The 16,927-nt window shown below is 36.0% G+C and overlaps 1 protein-coding gene across 1 annotated transcript; it reads right to left on the bottom strand.

Moving 5' to 3' along the window:
* Positions 1 to 15,650: 15,650 nt before the first annotated feature.
* On the bottom strand, positions 15,651 to 16,725 carry LOC146332548 (uncharacterized). The gene has a single exon (XM_084723366.1). The coding sequence runs from the start codon at positions 16,526 to 16,528 to the stop codon at positions 15,806 to 15,808; it is 723 nt and encodes a 240-aa protein (XP_084579492.1). The 5' UTR covers positions 16,529 to 16,725; the 3' UTR covers positions 15,651 to 15,805.
* Between the last annotated feature and the right edge of the window lie 202 nt (positions 16,726 to 16,927).

The following is a 16,927-nucleotide window of genomic DNA, read 5'->3' as shown; positions in this document are numbered from 1 at the left end:
GCTTAACTTGTGTAATCTCATATATTGTTGTGTTTTTTTTTGTATTCTTTTTGTTATGAGGCAGTGTAGCGCAGACTTGAGTCATATCAGTCCAATACATTACCAGACAATAATCATGTAAATTTAACATCAGTTGAGGCTTTCTGTTCACTGTCATGATTTCACATCTTAAGCAACTTTCAGAATTCTGTTTTTTACCTTCAAAAATTAATAGAAGCCAATGAGTGCGAGGAAACAGGAAAAACATCCGAGGAAAAACATGTTTATTTTGTATAGCACCTTTCAACAGCAAGGTAGCTCAAAGTGTTTTAAGGCATCAAGGTATAAAAGAATCATGAAGCAACATAACAGTGGTTCCCAAACTGATGGTCGAGTCCCTCTGGGGGACGTATAGCCACTGCAGGAGGGACGTGGATGACTTCAGGGAAGAAATATAGAGTGAAACAAAGTTAAATGAAAATGATTTATCATGCTGACCTTTATTTCACTAAAATTCCACCTTTATTAAGATGACTTTTAGCAGTTCCTTCCATGATTATTGTTAATGATTGATAATAATAATAATACTTCTTCTCTTTGTTTTGCAAAAATAAATAAATGAATAATAAATTATTTAATGTAAAGAAATAAATAGAATATACTGATATGGCCTTAATGGGTGGTGTGTTCAGTAACTGATTCACTGCAACTGTGGTTTCAGAGTCAGTCAGGTAATAAAAGAGTACAGTCAAGAGTATAAAATACAGAACAAAGTCATGTATTAATAGATTAAAAAATGTATCAACAGGCTAAAGGATAAATAGGAACAAGCTTGTATTGACCGTTGGTATGAACGTCAAAGTTCAACCCAATAAAATGTGAAGATTTGTCCCGTCAACATGCCCAGCGGGGACGTCCATTAACACCCGTCATGTCCAAAAACTTCTCCTCAGCTCGACACCGAGCTGCCCAACAGAGTCTCAGCCAGAGAGAAATGCATTGTGGGATAATGCTTCAGTGAAATCACTGTAAAGTGACTGTCAGCTTGACAAGCTCAGAGCAGCTGCAGAAACACACACACACACACACACACACACACACACACACACACACACAAACACACACACACACACACACACACACACACACACACACACACACACACACACACAAACACACACACTGGTTTTTCAGTGCAAGTGAAACACAAGTGTGCGACACGATCTGAAGGAGGGGAGCTGCAATAAACGCCACTACAGACTGGTTTTCCATCATCGTCATCATCTTCATCGCCAGCGATCAGCTGCAGCTAGTCATATTTTTGTTTTTGCAAACTATTTTCATTGATGATGGATAAATGATGAATGATTAAAATATTTTTTTATGCAAAGACAGCAAAAAGTGTGGCTTTCAGCCTCTCAAATATGGAGATTTCCAGATTTCCTACTTTTCTCCATTTGTAATCATATCAGACTGAATATTTGGGGGACTGAAATAACAAGAAAAACAACCTTAGACTTTAAGAAACTGGTGTGGACATTTCTCATAATTTCTCATTTCATAAGACAACAGATTTAACATAACTGCTAGTAAGTACAACACTTACACAGGGGCAAGTAAAATATACTTTTGGGCAAGTGAAAAAACTTAGAGCCCTGTTATAGCATGTCAATCAAAAATTTATATAAATGTATTTGATAGTTTAGACTAATGGATTGAACCAAGCTCTACTTTTTTTTTTAATAATATCCAATCCAGTGATTTTGGCCAGAATCAAACCAAACTTCTGAGTATTTTTTTTACAGTGCAGTGCTGCTAGTTTTTAAAAGACCTGAACTCTTCTTCCACCATTACAGATCATTTAGGGACATGATTTACAGTTTAAGGGTGCAGCACCATGTCTCTCTCTGTCCACCCTGTGTTTCAGTCTTGAGAACAGATCAGGTCCTCCTCTGTCTTCCTCTCAGGGGTCAAAGGTTAAATCAATTCAACCTGCTCTTTCTATCTGCTCCTGCTGTGACAAAGCCCTCAGGTCACTTCCTGTACAAGGGGACAAATGTCCAGCTCTCTCTGTCCCAGGACGTCACCTGACGGGCCGGGGTCTGGCCCGGTCATCAGGAGCCACTGTCTGACGTCGGGATGTTTTTTCACTCCTCCTCCTGCTGATGTAAATCTGAGCGACGCTGCCGTTCGGTTCAAAGACAGAGACACAAAAGGGACAGTGATTGAAGCGGTGACGGTGCTGACATGTTTATGAACCTCTGACCTGAAACAGGAAGGACTCAGCAGCAAGTCAAAGTCAAATCTGGAGATTTTTTTTAAATTATTTATTCCTTTTAGTAAAATTTTAATAAATATCAAGAAAAAATGACTTCTTGACTGGACTTGTTGAAATGTCAGAAAATAAACTTAGGAGTAAATTAACAACAGTCAAACTCAAAGAAACATTTACAGAGAAAAAGTCAAAACTCCTGATAAGAAATTGCGGAGAGAACAAATCTGAGACAGCAAAATGAAATATGATGTTGAGATGGTAGGTGGGACAAATTTTATTTTATTTTATTTCATATCAGTTCATTTTAGTGTATAATATTTTATTCCATTTCATTTTTGCCGTTTCTTTATTCTCTAATGATAATTTTTTAAAAAGTGAATTATAAAAAAGAATTTGAACAGAAAACAGGTACTTAACGCCGGCTCCAACTCACTATCTGGACTGCAGTGCCCATGTTTGGACACGCTGTTGCTGCATATTACCACAGGACTGTTGGTAATAAACTGGCTGAAACTTCTCTTCCTTTCTGTTCATTTACCGTATTCTTCTTTTAATTAAAAGCTGCGTCCCTGGCCTTTTTTTTTTTTTTTTTTTTAAATCTTAGGATTCTGGTGTTGCTGTAAGGGATGAGAAGCTCTGGGATACATGTAGGTGAAGACCGTGGAGAAGTCTGTAAACACTTGAGTTTATCCTCATATGAATGGGGAGCCAGAGTGAGGATGCAAGGACGGAGGTAAGATAAGATAAGATAAGATAAGATGAACTTTATTGATCCCACACCGGGGAAATTCACTTGTCACAGCAGCTCAGCAGTACAGACAGAAAGTGACAATAAGTACTTAAAAATATTAAGATAAAAAAGAAGGAAGATATGTATGTACATATCAGTTTAAAAATATAAAATCTAAGAAATATAAAATTTAAGTAATAAGTACAGGACTGTACACACAGACTATTTACAATATATACACCTTCCACTGTAAACTTTGTTGACTTGAAGAGGCAGATTGCACAAAGGTTATGATAGATGGTGATGTGATCTTATTTCTTAGACCTGGTTATTAACAGGGCAGCAGCATTTTGAAGCATGACTCTGTCCAGGTCAGAGGATTTACCTGAACAGATATAACACCCAGGTATTTAGCCCGATGTCTGATCTAAGCGGAAAGATGTTCATCCTTCACATGTCAGAATTATTGGATACAGGACACGTGAAACCATGTCACTCATATTCATTTCAGTCCCTGCAACATATATCATGTAACTGTATGTGCTCATATTCAGCAGACAGTGTGTGTTGGCAGCAGAACGGAAAACAGTGTGACGGATGAAACTTCAGTGCAGCAGCATGTGGAGATTTTACTCACAAACATAAAAATATACCCACTACATACATTAAAAACAAATTAAATAGAATCTGTTGTTGGGAGAAACACTGAGATCTTTTAGTAAAAGTCAATAACACAGTGTAGAAATATATTTAAAGTACATTAAAGATTCAAGATATTTAGTGTCACACTGATTATACAGGTACAGTCATGTGAAAAACTTTGGTCAGAATGCTAATAATGCTGATGCTAATATAGTAAAAAAGATCAAATTATATGATGATAAGATAAAATATGCTTTTTTTTTTTTTTTTTTTTTTTTTTTTTTTTTTTTTTACAAAAGTATTAGTATCAAAATATATTTTAAGTCCTGAAAATAAAAATACTCAATATATTACTGGATTTTCAATATTGATATGTTTAATGGTACATTTAATGATGCAGCTGGTAAAGGTGGAGCTAATTTGAATTAATTTATATACTGCTATGTGGCTTAATAATAATACAAATACTTTATGAGTTGGTTATATTTTGTATTAAAAGTAACTTGTGTTATAATATTTGTCTTGTAGTGGAGTAGAAGAATAAAGAGGCATAAAATAAAAATAATTACAATTACCATAGAATTGTATTTAAGTACACCATTTGAGTAAATATACTTCCCACCTTTCTAAATCTTGTCCAGTCAGTTGAGTTTGTCACAGAGGGATCAAATTCTGGAGAAATCTAAAAAATATTCAACGCAAACAAGATGCACCTCAGCTGAAGTTAGTTTAAAAACACGAAGGCTCTGAGCTCTGTATACTGTTCGTTAGTTTCATTTCTAAAATGCATCATATTTTATTTTGTGTGTAAAATCTTAACCTGTAAAGTACCTACGACAGTCAGATAAATGTAGTTGAGTAAAAAGAACATATTTCCCTCTGAAATGTACAGAAAATAAATACTTAAGTAATGCATGAGTAAATGTACTTAGTTACTTTAGCCATTCAAATTCTACTAAGATAATTACTGATAAATATACAAGAAATATTCTTTCTAAAGTCGTTATAAATATTTAAATGTACAGAAGACTATTAATCAGTTTCAAAATCATCATAAAAATCTACCAGAATCTGTGCGACCGAGTGAAGAAAAACATTTCTGTGGTTTTCTCACAGTCGTGGTAATGATTCATAACTCCAGTGTTGTTTCATAACGGAGGGGAAAACCATGAGAGTTTTCAGGAACAGCGACTAAAAACGTCCTTCTGGGTGAATCGCTCTGTTTCTCTTTTGCACGGCAGCGAGGAGTCAAACATGAGTAATCAGAGCGGCAGCTGCAGACGAGATCACTGTTAACTGACTGCATGTGTAAATTTAGTGCTAATTAGCAAATGTTAGCTGCTGTGTCATAACATCACTGTGCTTGAATGCAGCCTCAGAGGGAAGAATGGCTGTAAACTCTTAGTGTTGTAAGGACAAAAAGGTCTGTTAATATTCTTATTTGTACTGGTCAATATGATTTCCAGCAAAGTACATGAAACTTTTTTTTTTTTTATCAACATAATAAGGAAGCATATACATGGGACATGTCTGCAAAATGTACTGTGACATAACGCTGGAATTCACCTTCCAAATCATGAGTCATTTTTAAGAAAAACAAGGCAACCGCTGTTCTTGGCAGCTGAGAACAGAATTATGATGATTTCAACAAATAGACACTATAAGTTATATATTTTATATATCAACCTTTAAGATTTCGTGGGCCTGTTTGGGATTGTTGCCTCCTAAAATATCTCATTTCACAGCAGCTTTTCAAAAAACAAAACAAAAAAAAAACAAAAAAAAAAAACTGTGATGCATGTTCTGATGCTTTTAGGCAGTTTTTGCAATTAAATTACAGGTCCAAGGGAAAATGGCAAAAGAAAGTTGCAGTTTTTCTCGTATAATTCATTAAATATTGAAAATCAAATGAAGCTTTATCCAGGGAGAACAAAAACACACACACACACACACACACACACACACACACACACATACACACACACTCTGTTCTGAGTGTTTTTAGCTGACCTCACCAAACATGCTCAGAATCACAAAAAGTCCAACAATCTGTTTTATTATTATTATAAGTGCACCTGAGGCACAAAGAAGTAAAATCTTTCTGGAGCTCAAACTCAAAAACAGCACAAAAATATAAAATAAAAGTGCACACATTGTTGATAAAAGTCAATTACTTGATATGGAAGAAAATAGGCTGACAGGAAAGATTTTTCTGTGAGATAAACAAATAATTAGCTCTTGGTCAAGAGATGACATCGTCCAAAACTCTGGATCTGGTGAAGTGTTTCCTAATAACAAAAAGCTCAGAAAAACAAACAAAATCTGCGTATTGTTTGTGTTGATTAAAATAAGAGCTGCAGGGAGTGAAGGACAACGTGTGCGTATGTGTGTGTGCGTAATTCAAATTTAGAAATCCGTCCATGATTATTTTCATATTCTTATTGCAGAGAAATGTGTAAATATTGATTAAAGTTAAATTATCCATTTTTGAAAGAAGTAAGAAAGTTTTTTCAGTAAACAAACACAGTGAAAGAATGAGAACAGACAGTTACACTGTTGTGTTTAAAGGTTCCCCTCTTTGACAGGTTGACATGGTCGACACTCAAGGATTCAAGTCCCCTCTTGACAATTTCTTAAAAATTTTAAAAAGCCGTTTGCAGTAATATTATGGTAAACGAGTTTAAAAGTTAATGTTCTGTTTGATTTTTTTTTTTTTAAATGTCCACTCTAGGTCGATGTTGCATGACAGTCCACTGTTGGTAACATAGGAATGTGTGTGTGTGTGTGTGTGTGTGTGTGTGCGTGTGTGTGTGTGTGTGTGTGTGTGTGTGCGTGTGTGTGTGTGTGTGTGTGTGTGTGTGTGTGTGTGTGTGTGTGTGTGTGTGCGTGTGTGTGTGTGTGTGTGTGTGTGTGTGTGCGTGTTCCTGGAGGCTACTTAGATCCCATTAGAGCAGTTAGTCACGGCCATCACGGTGTGTCCAGAGGTCAGCAACCTCGCCATGAAACAGGAAGTAGTAATTCACAGTCAGTCAGTGGTAGCGCGTCCACAGAGAAGTTGTACACCTGTCAGACTCCGCCTCCACCTCTCACGTCACTATGACACACAGCAGCTGCCTGTCGAGGCTGCGCTGATTTTTGGTTCAGTCTGGATGTTTCCAGTCCACATGTAAACAGTTTTTACTGGTCTGCATGTGGATGCGTCACAGTGAATCCTATTTTTGTCACTTCCCTGTCCTCCTCTTGCATCACTGACATTTGAATTGAGACATTCGGACGCCTTTTTCCTTGTGTTTCCCCAAATCTGTTATTACTGGGAAGTAATCAGGTTAATTTGAGTGCCTTGCTGAAAGTTGTTCCACATTAAAAGTAAAAGTTTGGCTTCATCAGGACTAAAAGCTCTTCAGTTCATGGTCTGAGTGAACAAAGTAGTTTGACGTGTTGAACGATACCCAAAAGCGTGTTTGTGTTTGGAAAACCTGCTGCCATATAGTGAAGTTTCCATCCAAACGCTGCACCAGTTTCCAGAAAAATAAAATGCAAATGAATGTTTTAGATGAACAGTTGGTGGTGTTAATTCTCCTGTTGGGTGTCATTAAAACTGTAACCATAATTACTGCATTTTTGGGGTTATTTTTAATTGATTAAATTGCTGTGTTAGTTTTGTGAGTCTTATTGAGCTGCACAGTTACTGTGCACATTATATTTTTCAGTTGCAGTGTTTCCACAGCTTTATTATGCACTTACAGAATTAAGTTCCTGGTAAATACATGATTATTTTGTTGTCATTTATAGCATTTTAAAATATTATTTCATTTGTATATTTTCACGTGCAGTATTTAAGTTTATTTTAATTAGTTCCTACCTGTCATTGATTTGTGGGGACAGATGAATAAAGTACCATGTGCAAACAGTAAAGTGAGAAGTTTGCTGTGAACCCCGATGCTGAACACGCTGTACTGTTGGTGATAATTAACAGAAGAAAAGAGGAGAAAGAAAGAGACGTTCCAGCCTCTTATTATTACACACAGCCTGGAAGAACTTCAAAAAAGGGTAAAATCCAAGAAAAGAGGGATGTGATGTGATGGAAATATGACCTTTATTTTGTTTCATGTACATTTCCTGTATTATTTTCAACATGTTTTATCTCTGCAGTGGAAGCTTCAGAGATGTTTTGGTCACATGCTTCATCTAAGTCATGATTTATTCACCACTTCTGTTTCAGTTTCACTTTGTCGCGTTTTGTTTTAACAGCGAAAAACAGCAAAAACATAAGAAAATCTGCACAAAAACAGGTGGATAGAAACGCACTCACGAGACCGACGGGACATAAAGAGGAGCCGAGACTTTAAACAGTTTCCCCTCAGAGGTGTTTTTAATGTTGGACTCACTTGTGTGAAGTTGGCGCAGTCGTCCGACTATCTGCAAAGTAACAAAAATGATGGACGCCTCCGGATTCTGAGAGCAGTTAGATCTGATCTGTACTCGGTTTTACTTTGTCTCAGCTCTGTTTAAAACAAAGGGAGGAAGAGTTTAACACTGAAAAGGGTGAGAATCATGAGGAGTGAAACAACTCATAAACCAGGTGACGTCAGTTTGCTTTGACTGTTAACAGGAGTCAATAAAACTGAGGGGGAGGCTTCAGTGGGGTGTGTGCGCGTGTGTGTGTGTGTGTGTGTGTGTGTGTGTGTGTGTGTGTGTGTGTGTGTGTGTGTGTTTGGGGAGTCCCTCTGAGTGCCGATCCATCTGGAATCCACATCCAGGTCCACCAGCAGCAGCAGCAGCAGCCTGTCACTCTGTCCTCTCCTGTCCTGTCCTGCGTGTCCCAACATGTCCGCTGTTCACTGCACATCAGATCAGATCATTGAGGTTTGCTGGTTTCCTCGTTTGAGCTTTGATGGTGACGTCGACGACAGGTGACGGGACCGGAGATTTATGGTCTGTGTGGTTTTCAGTGGAAAGAACAACAACAACAACAACAACACCTGACAAAGAGAGACTTCAACACTGGAGCTCAAAAAAAAGTTTTGTAGATTAATTTCATGAATTATTTTAGCGAATTAAAAAGTAAACTTTCCAGTTAGCTTCAGGTATTTTATTTTGTTTTATGTCAGGACATATTTTTGTGGATGCTGTTTAAAATCTTTGGACACTGAAAAATGTTACAGTGATCAAAACCTTAAGGACTAAATTATGAAAATTAGCAGAAACAATTAGTAGAATTAATAATTAGTGGAATTGATTGTGAAAATAATCACTTTATTCCAGTGAGATGAAAAAATTGTAGCTACAGTTTTCTGACAATGTTGACGTTAGAGCTGGGGATTTCCTCCTTTGTGCCAATCAAATCTTATCACATGAAAATTGATCAACTTTTGGTCAAATTGAGAAGACAGGACAAAGAGCCACTTCAACTGTGATGTGAAATTATCTCATAATTTTACTTTTCTATCAAATTTTTTTTTATTTAATCTCATAATTATGACTTTTTATTACATTATTTTGATATTGTATCTCTATTTTTGTCATTTAATCTCACAATTTTATCTCTTTAACTCATTATTAGGACTGTTTATCTCATAATTGACTTCACAATTTAAACTTTAATTTTGTTTTCTTTTTTCTGGCAGAATTGCCAGATAAATCCAGCACAAACATAGAAGATGTTCCCTTCCTGAACAACACACACACACACACACGCACACACACACACACACACACACACACACACACACACACACACACACACAGGCACACACACGTACCCCTTAACAGCCTAATAAAAATATCCTCGACTGGTACTCGACACTATAAACTGATCTGGCATCAGTCCCTGGTGGGATATAGAGAGTTCTTATGAAATGTGAGACGTTCGCTGTAACACCGAGCAGACGGAAACGGGATTAAGAGCTTCAGCCAAACTCTGGATTGAGGACGTGTTGGTTCTGCAGAACTACAGAACTCACTCCAAAATCCTCAAAGATTCTCATCATAATCTGCATGAAAAAAATATCCTGTCAACTGAATGACAAAAACGTATTTTTATACATTTCACAATTTGTGTCTCTGATTTCATAACAAAATTTTAAAAAGGCATCTGGAAATACCATCAGAGCAGCAGCAAGTGTTTTTAACCAACTTTCTGGATTTTTTATATCTGTGACCTGAATACTTAAAGGTCAACATGAGGGGCACAAACTGAGGAGAGCAGCAGTACAGGTGTGACATCTCACCAGTCACTGAACCCTGGTTATTGATCACTGTGTTCACAGACTGATGTGTTTCTCCATGTGTTTCCTCTGGTGCTTCAGTTTCCTCCAACTGTCCAGATCCATACAGATGAAGCAGTGAACTGGAGGCTCTGAATTATCCCTGAGTGTGCTGTAAAACCAAATGCTTAAATTAATTAATCATAATGATGTGAGAACTTAAAATTTGTTTACAAGTTCTAAAAATGTTGAGTGACAGCAATTTTTTTTTTTTTAATTTTAAAATTTCACTGAAATATGACAAGTAATCAATTTCAAAAGTAAAAGTACTGGTGTTAAAAAATACTTAATTACAAGTACAAAGTATTCTTCCTTTTGTCAGTATGTCTTGGTTTCACCTGCTACAAAAACACAAATGAAAGGTCTGAATAAATTCAAGTTATACTCAGTACTCAATTAATATTTTAAAAGTAACAAAGTAGATTATGTAGTGTAATGCATACTTAAGTATGAATAAAATTATAGACTTGAAAAAATACAGGCGCCCAAAAATCAGTTTAATTATAATAATTTGAGGACTTGAAAATAGTTACTTCCATGCCTGTTAATCTCACAATTTCTGATTAATATGAACTTCACTAAACTTGAATTAATGGATTTTTATACTTAAAATTATTCAGTTCTGTTAACTGATTGGAATGAGAGCGGTAAATAAAAATTCTGAATTGCATGTACTTAAAATATTTGAGTTGGTTGAATCAACTTTAATGATAAAGTACATGTAACAAACTCCAGATATTTAAGCACAAACATTTGAGTTTATGAACTTTAAAAAATTATGGCAGCTGATTGCCTCTATTTTTTGGAGTACTGCTGATTTATCAGGGACTACAGTGTGTGAATGTGAGCGTGAACATGGCTGTCAGTGTGTGAAGGACTGCTGTTAGTCAATGAACAAAATAACTCCAGTCTGAGTGCAGTTCTGTGAGTGAAACATGTTTTCTATTGGAACAAGTCAACAAGAGGACAGTCCTTCATCAGAGATGACTGAGTATAAGCTGGATGTGAAGACGAGTGTCTTGTTGTATTATCTTGTTATGTCAGCTCCTTTCTCTACACTGTAAAAACAAAAAAGTTGAGAAAACACAAAATTTCAAGGCAACACACTACAATAGATATTTCAGTTTTGAAACCAAATCAAATTCTTAAGTTTTGAAAAAGTTTTTTACCAACTACTGGTCTTTTGTTGAAATAATTTACTTTTCTTCTTTAGATAAACTTAAAGCTTGAATTTTAGAAACTCGAAACATTGTATTAAAAAAAATGTTGAGTAAAATCATTGAAGTGAAAGTAAATATTGAAATTTTAATATTTTCAAATTAAAACTATACTGTAAACCACAATAAATATGCAGTAATCCAAAAAATTGAGGCAATCAGTCGCAACTTTTTTTTTGGTTCATAAACTCAAAAGTTGGAGGTTATCAGAGCTCAGATATTTAAAGTTAATATTACATGTACTATACAGTGAAACTAAAAGTATTAAGTCAACTAAAACATTTTCAGTGCAACTTTCATTCACCTCTCTTTTTGTCATAATTAATGAAACTGAACACTTTTTTTTTTATCAATTATTTAAGTTTATACAAATCAAAAATAATGAGTTTAATTAACACAAAGAAAGAAAATTCTACTGGCACTCAACATTTTTAAGTTAGTAGAACTTTTACAGACAAATTTTACAAATTTTTTAAAATGTTCACTTACTAAGATTAATTCATTTGAGCATTTGATTTTACAGTGTAGATAAATCAGGTTCGCAGCTCACTGTGACCTATTTTTCAAATTTATTTTCTTGTTTTAGTCTCTAAGACTCAAAGATTCAAGTTCATCTAAAGAAGTAAAGTAAATTATTTCAACTAAAGATTACAGTAAAGCTTAAAAAAAACAACAACAACAACTTCATTTTATCTCAAATCCTAAGAGCTTGAGTTTGGCTCAAAACTCAAAAATCTACTGCAGCGTGTTGCCTTGAAAAGTCGTCTCAACTATTTTCTTTTACAGTGCGTTAGTTAATGTTTGGATCTAAAAAAGAAACCAGACTGGAAATACACCTGAGCTTGTTGGTGTGTACCTGATATACTAAGTGACTGAGATTTAGACAGACTGGACTCACAGCTCTGCAGGAATAGACACAAAATGACATTCATGCTCTTTATCGTCTCTCAGCAACAATTTATTAAGATATTCCTTTATTAGTCCCACAGTGGGGAAATTTTCATTATTACAGCCGTCATCAAAATGTCACATTGTTTTTGCGTTTCTATCACTGTGTTTCCAGTGAAAAACTGTCTAAAGATAAATTCTGTCTCCAAGTTAACTAGAATTCACACATTCTGAATACACTGAATCTCCCACACATCAGTCGGCCAATGAAAAGACGCGTGTGGCTGATGCAAGTTGGTGGTGTCAGAGGGGAAGGAGCAGGGTGGAGGAGTAGCTTTTCCAGGCATCACAACTCATAGCTTACGTAAAGCTGCATGATTAGAATTTTGAGGAATCAGGGAGGAGTGCTGAGGCCGTCATACAACAACAACAGGGAGAAACAAAGATTTTTTCCACTAATTAGCAAAAACATAAAAAAAAAAAAAAACAGCAGATCAGGGGTGACTGTTCTGTATGTTTGAGAGTTCAGGGAGATTTTTGGCATTTCTCGTTTATATTGGCTTTAGTTTTTCAAGAGTGAAAATGTAAAACTGAAAATATAAAGAGAGTGCAGCTTTTAAACAAGAAAACAATAATTTAATGCAACAATAATTTAATGCAATTGCAATTTAATTGCAAGTAAACAATCAGATTATATTTAAAGAACTCTGCAACTGTCACAAGCCTTTATAAATGTCCTTTGATATATATATGAATCACAGAGTGCTGTAAGTAGTTCTAAAACTATATGTATGTTTATCTAACCTATAGCTGAAATATAAAACTACATTAGACGGTCTGACAGCTGCCAAGCATTCAAAGTATCTTCGCTTCAAACTGGCTGGACTGTGATTGGTCCCGCTTGGCCTCTTATCCACGTCTGATTGGCTGCTCGCTCAGATGTCTTTACCACACTGAGTCCAAAAGCTCTCGGCAGCGTTCCAGATGCAAAGAGTCGGTTCCTGTGATGCAGGATTAGTGGTGAGGCTGTGATCACTCTGACAGAGGAAACAAAACTCTGCTCTCTACCTTTTAAACTGACACCAAGTACTACTGGTCATTTTCTATATTTCTCTTATAGTAAACAAACCTTGTGAAAAGACCAAAACAAACAATGAACGTATCTACTAACAAGTTTTTAAAGCCTGATGTATCTTCTTCCTCTGTGCCATGAAGCTCGATTGTTCTCCAGAAACTATTAAAAACACATCAGTGAGCCGCACCGTTACACTAACTGACATGTTCCTTCACCACCATGAACACACACTGTAGTTTATTTTGACTCAGTCCCACACACACACCGTCCTGCTGCCACAAATACTCACTACAGCATCCAGAGGGGATTAATCCGCTGCTGAAAATAGTTCCCAACAAATGCACCATTTACTCTGTATCAGTAACATTAGCTCAAAACTACAGTTAGCAGCTGTTATAGGAAATTAATTAGCTTTGTTTCTCCACGCTGTCTATTTTTAATTGATGCCTTGTTAATCAGCACAGAGCAGATTCAAATGTGATGCAGAAAAAGTAGAGAGAATCTGGTCAGTTTTCAAAATAAAAGTGCCACTGCTGAAACGCTGCTGGTGGAGACACACAGCCGTGTGGAGGACGGATCAACACCGTGGCTCAGACGTGTCCACCCAGTGGAATCAACAGAAGTCAGAAATGTATGGACACATTACTGGTTTTGCTTTTTTCATGAGATTTTCCTGACAACAACAAAAGTGTTAAATACTGTTATTTGTTTCCTTTAAGACACTGGTTCCCAACCTGGGGTCCAGGTCCCCTTTACAGGGGTGCCAGAAATCACAGGGGTCCCAAAGATTTTCTCTGCTCTGAGGTCGTCAAAATTAGATTTCCATGTAACTAAAATCACAACTTTTTAAAAAAGTCTGTTTACAAAACAACACAAAAGACACATTTCTTTGTCCTCAATTAATTAATAGTAGTTTGTTTTGTAGATCAAACGTCTGTGACGTCAAAGAATCATTACTGTTCTTTATGGCAGGGATGAGTGTGTGTAAACTACTCTGTTGGGTTGTTTAAAGAAAAAATGTTACAGTAAACGTAGACATTTACCAAAACGTAAAGGTTCTAAAAAATGAAGACATTTGGGACATTAATCACTGATTCTTTTCATGAATGTGCACTTGTGTCAATACAAGTAGGGGAGACTTCAAGGAAAAAAGGTTGGGAACTGGTTTAAGTTAAACTTTATACTGATTGAGGATTAAAGTAAATTACAGCTTAGTTTAATTAAACAAGTTTGGATGCACTTTCTTATTTAAGTGGATTGTAAGAGATGCTCAAACCTTTGACTGGTACTGTGTATTCAAATATATTATTCAAATATATTCAAAACTAAATGTCTCCCTATGTATCAATACTTCCCCGAATATGTTTCATGCTGCATTTCTTGGAAAAAAAAAAAAGAAGTTTGTGAACTGAAACTGTGTCGTATCCTTTGTTTTATTCCTTAAAAGCTTAAACAGAAACAAGGACTACATTTTACATCTTTATTGAAATGTATCAGTGCCACTCTGTCCCAATTTAATTTGCACTTTTCTTTGAGTAAAACGTGCAACAATGGTTAGAGAGAGTGAGAAGGAAATTTTAGACAGTGTAATGTCAAAGTATTTTTGGAAGGCTGTCCTGTTGGGATAAAGTTTTCTTCTATGTGATGTTGCTTGTCCTGTTAGAAATCATATTAAAAAAACGTTTCGTAACCATTAATAAACATGTTTTCCTTTTGTATCCATATTAAGACACTGTTGTTAAACCTGTAATCCACTGACTGCTGGTGAAAATGTTGTTCGCCCATTGATTTCCATCACGATATTCCATTTATTCCAAATTCCTCTCTTTTCCAATGACTCAAAACTTCAGACAGACTGGCATTTCCGATTCTGTATATCGCTCCTGTCAAATAAATTTAAAAAAATCATATAATATCCTTTAAGATATGTAACACCTGGCAGGGATTGCATGTACAAAATTTAATTTTAGGACACATTTCAGAACATTTTGTGCCACAAAATACATGTTTGAACTTTTTAATTGTTATTATTTATTTGTTTGTTTGTTTCAGATGTGAACTCTCTTGTATATTTGTGTATAAAAAATTTCAACAGAGCTGGAAAACTTCGACATCGTGCCAGTGCTGGCACCTTTATCACAGCGTTTGACTCTGCTGCTCTCAGGTTCACGTTCTTCTGGTTTATATGAATGTGTGGCGAGGAGAGGAGCGGCTGTGAGAGTCGTCCAAAATGATACCAGCCTCAGTTTAAAGGCCACTTGTCTTAGATTTCACAAGCTGCTAAATTTAACGTTCTGCCTTCCCATCAAGCTGTGAGGAGTCTGTGATGTGAGCTGCTCTGTCCCACATCAACACTTCAGAAAAATCTCACTTTTACAGGACAAACAAATACACAAGTAAACACAGTTACAAGAAAACAAATACACACATTACAAGACAACAAGCAAATAAATAAACAAACTACATAAACAAAGAAACTGTTCAATCTTAAATACGATTCATAACGTAGTGTGAAAGTTAAATAAACCACTGTTCTCAACTGTGCAAAAAAGTTAAAAAAAAAAGAAAAAAACTGTCTTTTGTAGCGGTACTTAAGTTTAGGTTTTCATCTAATAAAAACAAATTTGCTTTCATACCTGTTCAGGTAACTCTTCTATCAGTTTAATGGTTAAGGTTCGATTAAAATAAACCTGGCTGAGTGCACATTTTCCCAGTTTTTCATATGTACATTGACTAAAATATTAAATTTATCCTCCCAAGATCGGACTCTGTAAAAGACACCGAAAATATATGGTGCTTTAATATTACACCGTGAGACAAGACAAGACAAGACAAGACACAACAAGATACGACAAGACAAGACAAGATACGACAAGATATGACAAGACAAGACAAGACACAACAAGATATGACAAGACAAGACAAGACAAGACAAGATATGACAAGATATGACAAGATACGACAAGACAAGACAAGACAAGACAAGACAAGACAAGATATGACAAGACAAGACAAGACAAGACAAGACAAGATATGACAAGACAAGACAAGATATGACAAGATATGACAAGATACGACAAGACAAGACAAGACAAGACAAGACAAGATACGACAAGACAAGACAAGACAAGACAAGACAAGACAAGACAAGATACGACAAGATATGACAAGACAAGACAAGACAAGACAAGACAAGATACGACAAGATACGACAAGACAAGACAAGATATGACAAGATATGACAAGATACGTCAAGACAAGACAAGACAAGACAAGACAAGACAAGATACGACAAGATATGACAAGACAAGACAAGATATGACAAGATATGACAAGATATGACAAGATACGACAAGATATGACAAGACAAGACAAGACAAGACACGACAAGATACGACAAGATACGACAAGATATGACAAGATACAACAAGATAAGACAAGACAAGTTAAACTCATCCCACACCAGGGAAATGTACGTGTTACAGCAGCTCAGTAATCATAAGTGGAGGTAAAAGTGTGATAAATAAAAATACAAATGAAATAAAAAGCTATGCTGCCTAAATATTTCAATATTACAAATATATGGATTATTACACAGATTGGGTTGTACAGCAGCTTTTTAAAGACACAAAATCTGCACGAGATGAAAACACACGTCTGTGAGTGCAGATCATTTTACCCATTTGGACAAAGTGTCTTAAACTATTGTCCAGTGACTACCCTCCCTCCCCCCTTCTCTCTCTCTCTCTCTCTCTCTCTCTCTCTCTCTCTCTCTCTCTCTCTCTCTCTCTCTCTCACACACACACACACAAACACACATACACACTCACACACACTTTGAGGGGGCGGAGCCTC

The sequence above is a fragment of the Lutjanus erythropterus genome, chromosome 1, assembly GCF_056507025.1.
Source record: "Lutjanus erythropterus isolate fLutEry1 chromosome 1, fLutEry1.hap2, whole genome shotgun sequence".
Classification (NCBI taxonomy): domain Eukaryota; kingdom Metazoa; phylum Chordata; class Actinopteri; order Lutjaniformes; family Lutjanidae; genus Lutjanus; species Lutjanus erythropterus.
Note: the sequence above shows the minus strand (reverse complement) of the source record. Positions and strands in the feature narration are given on the sequence as shown.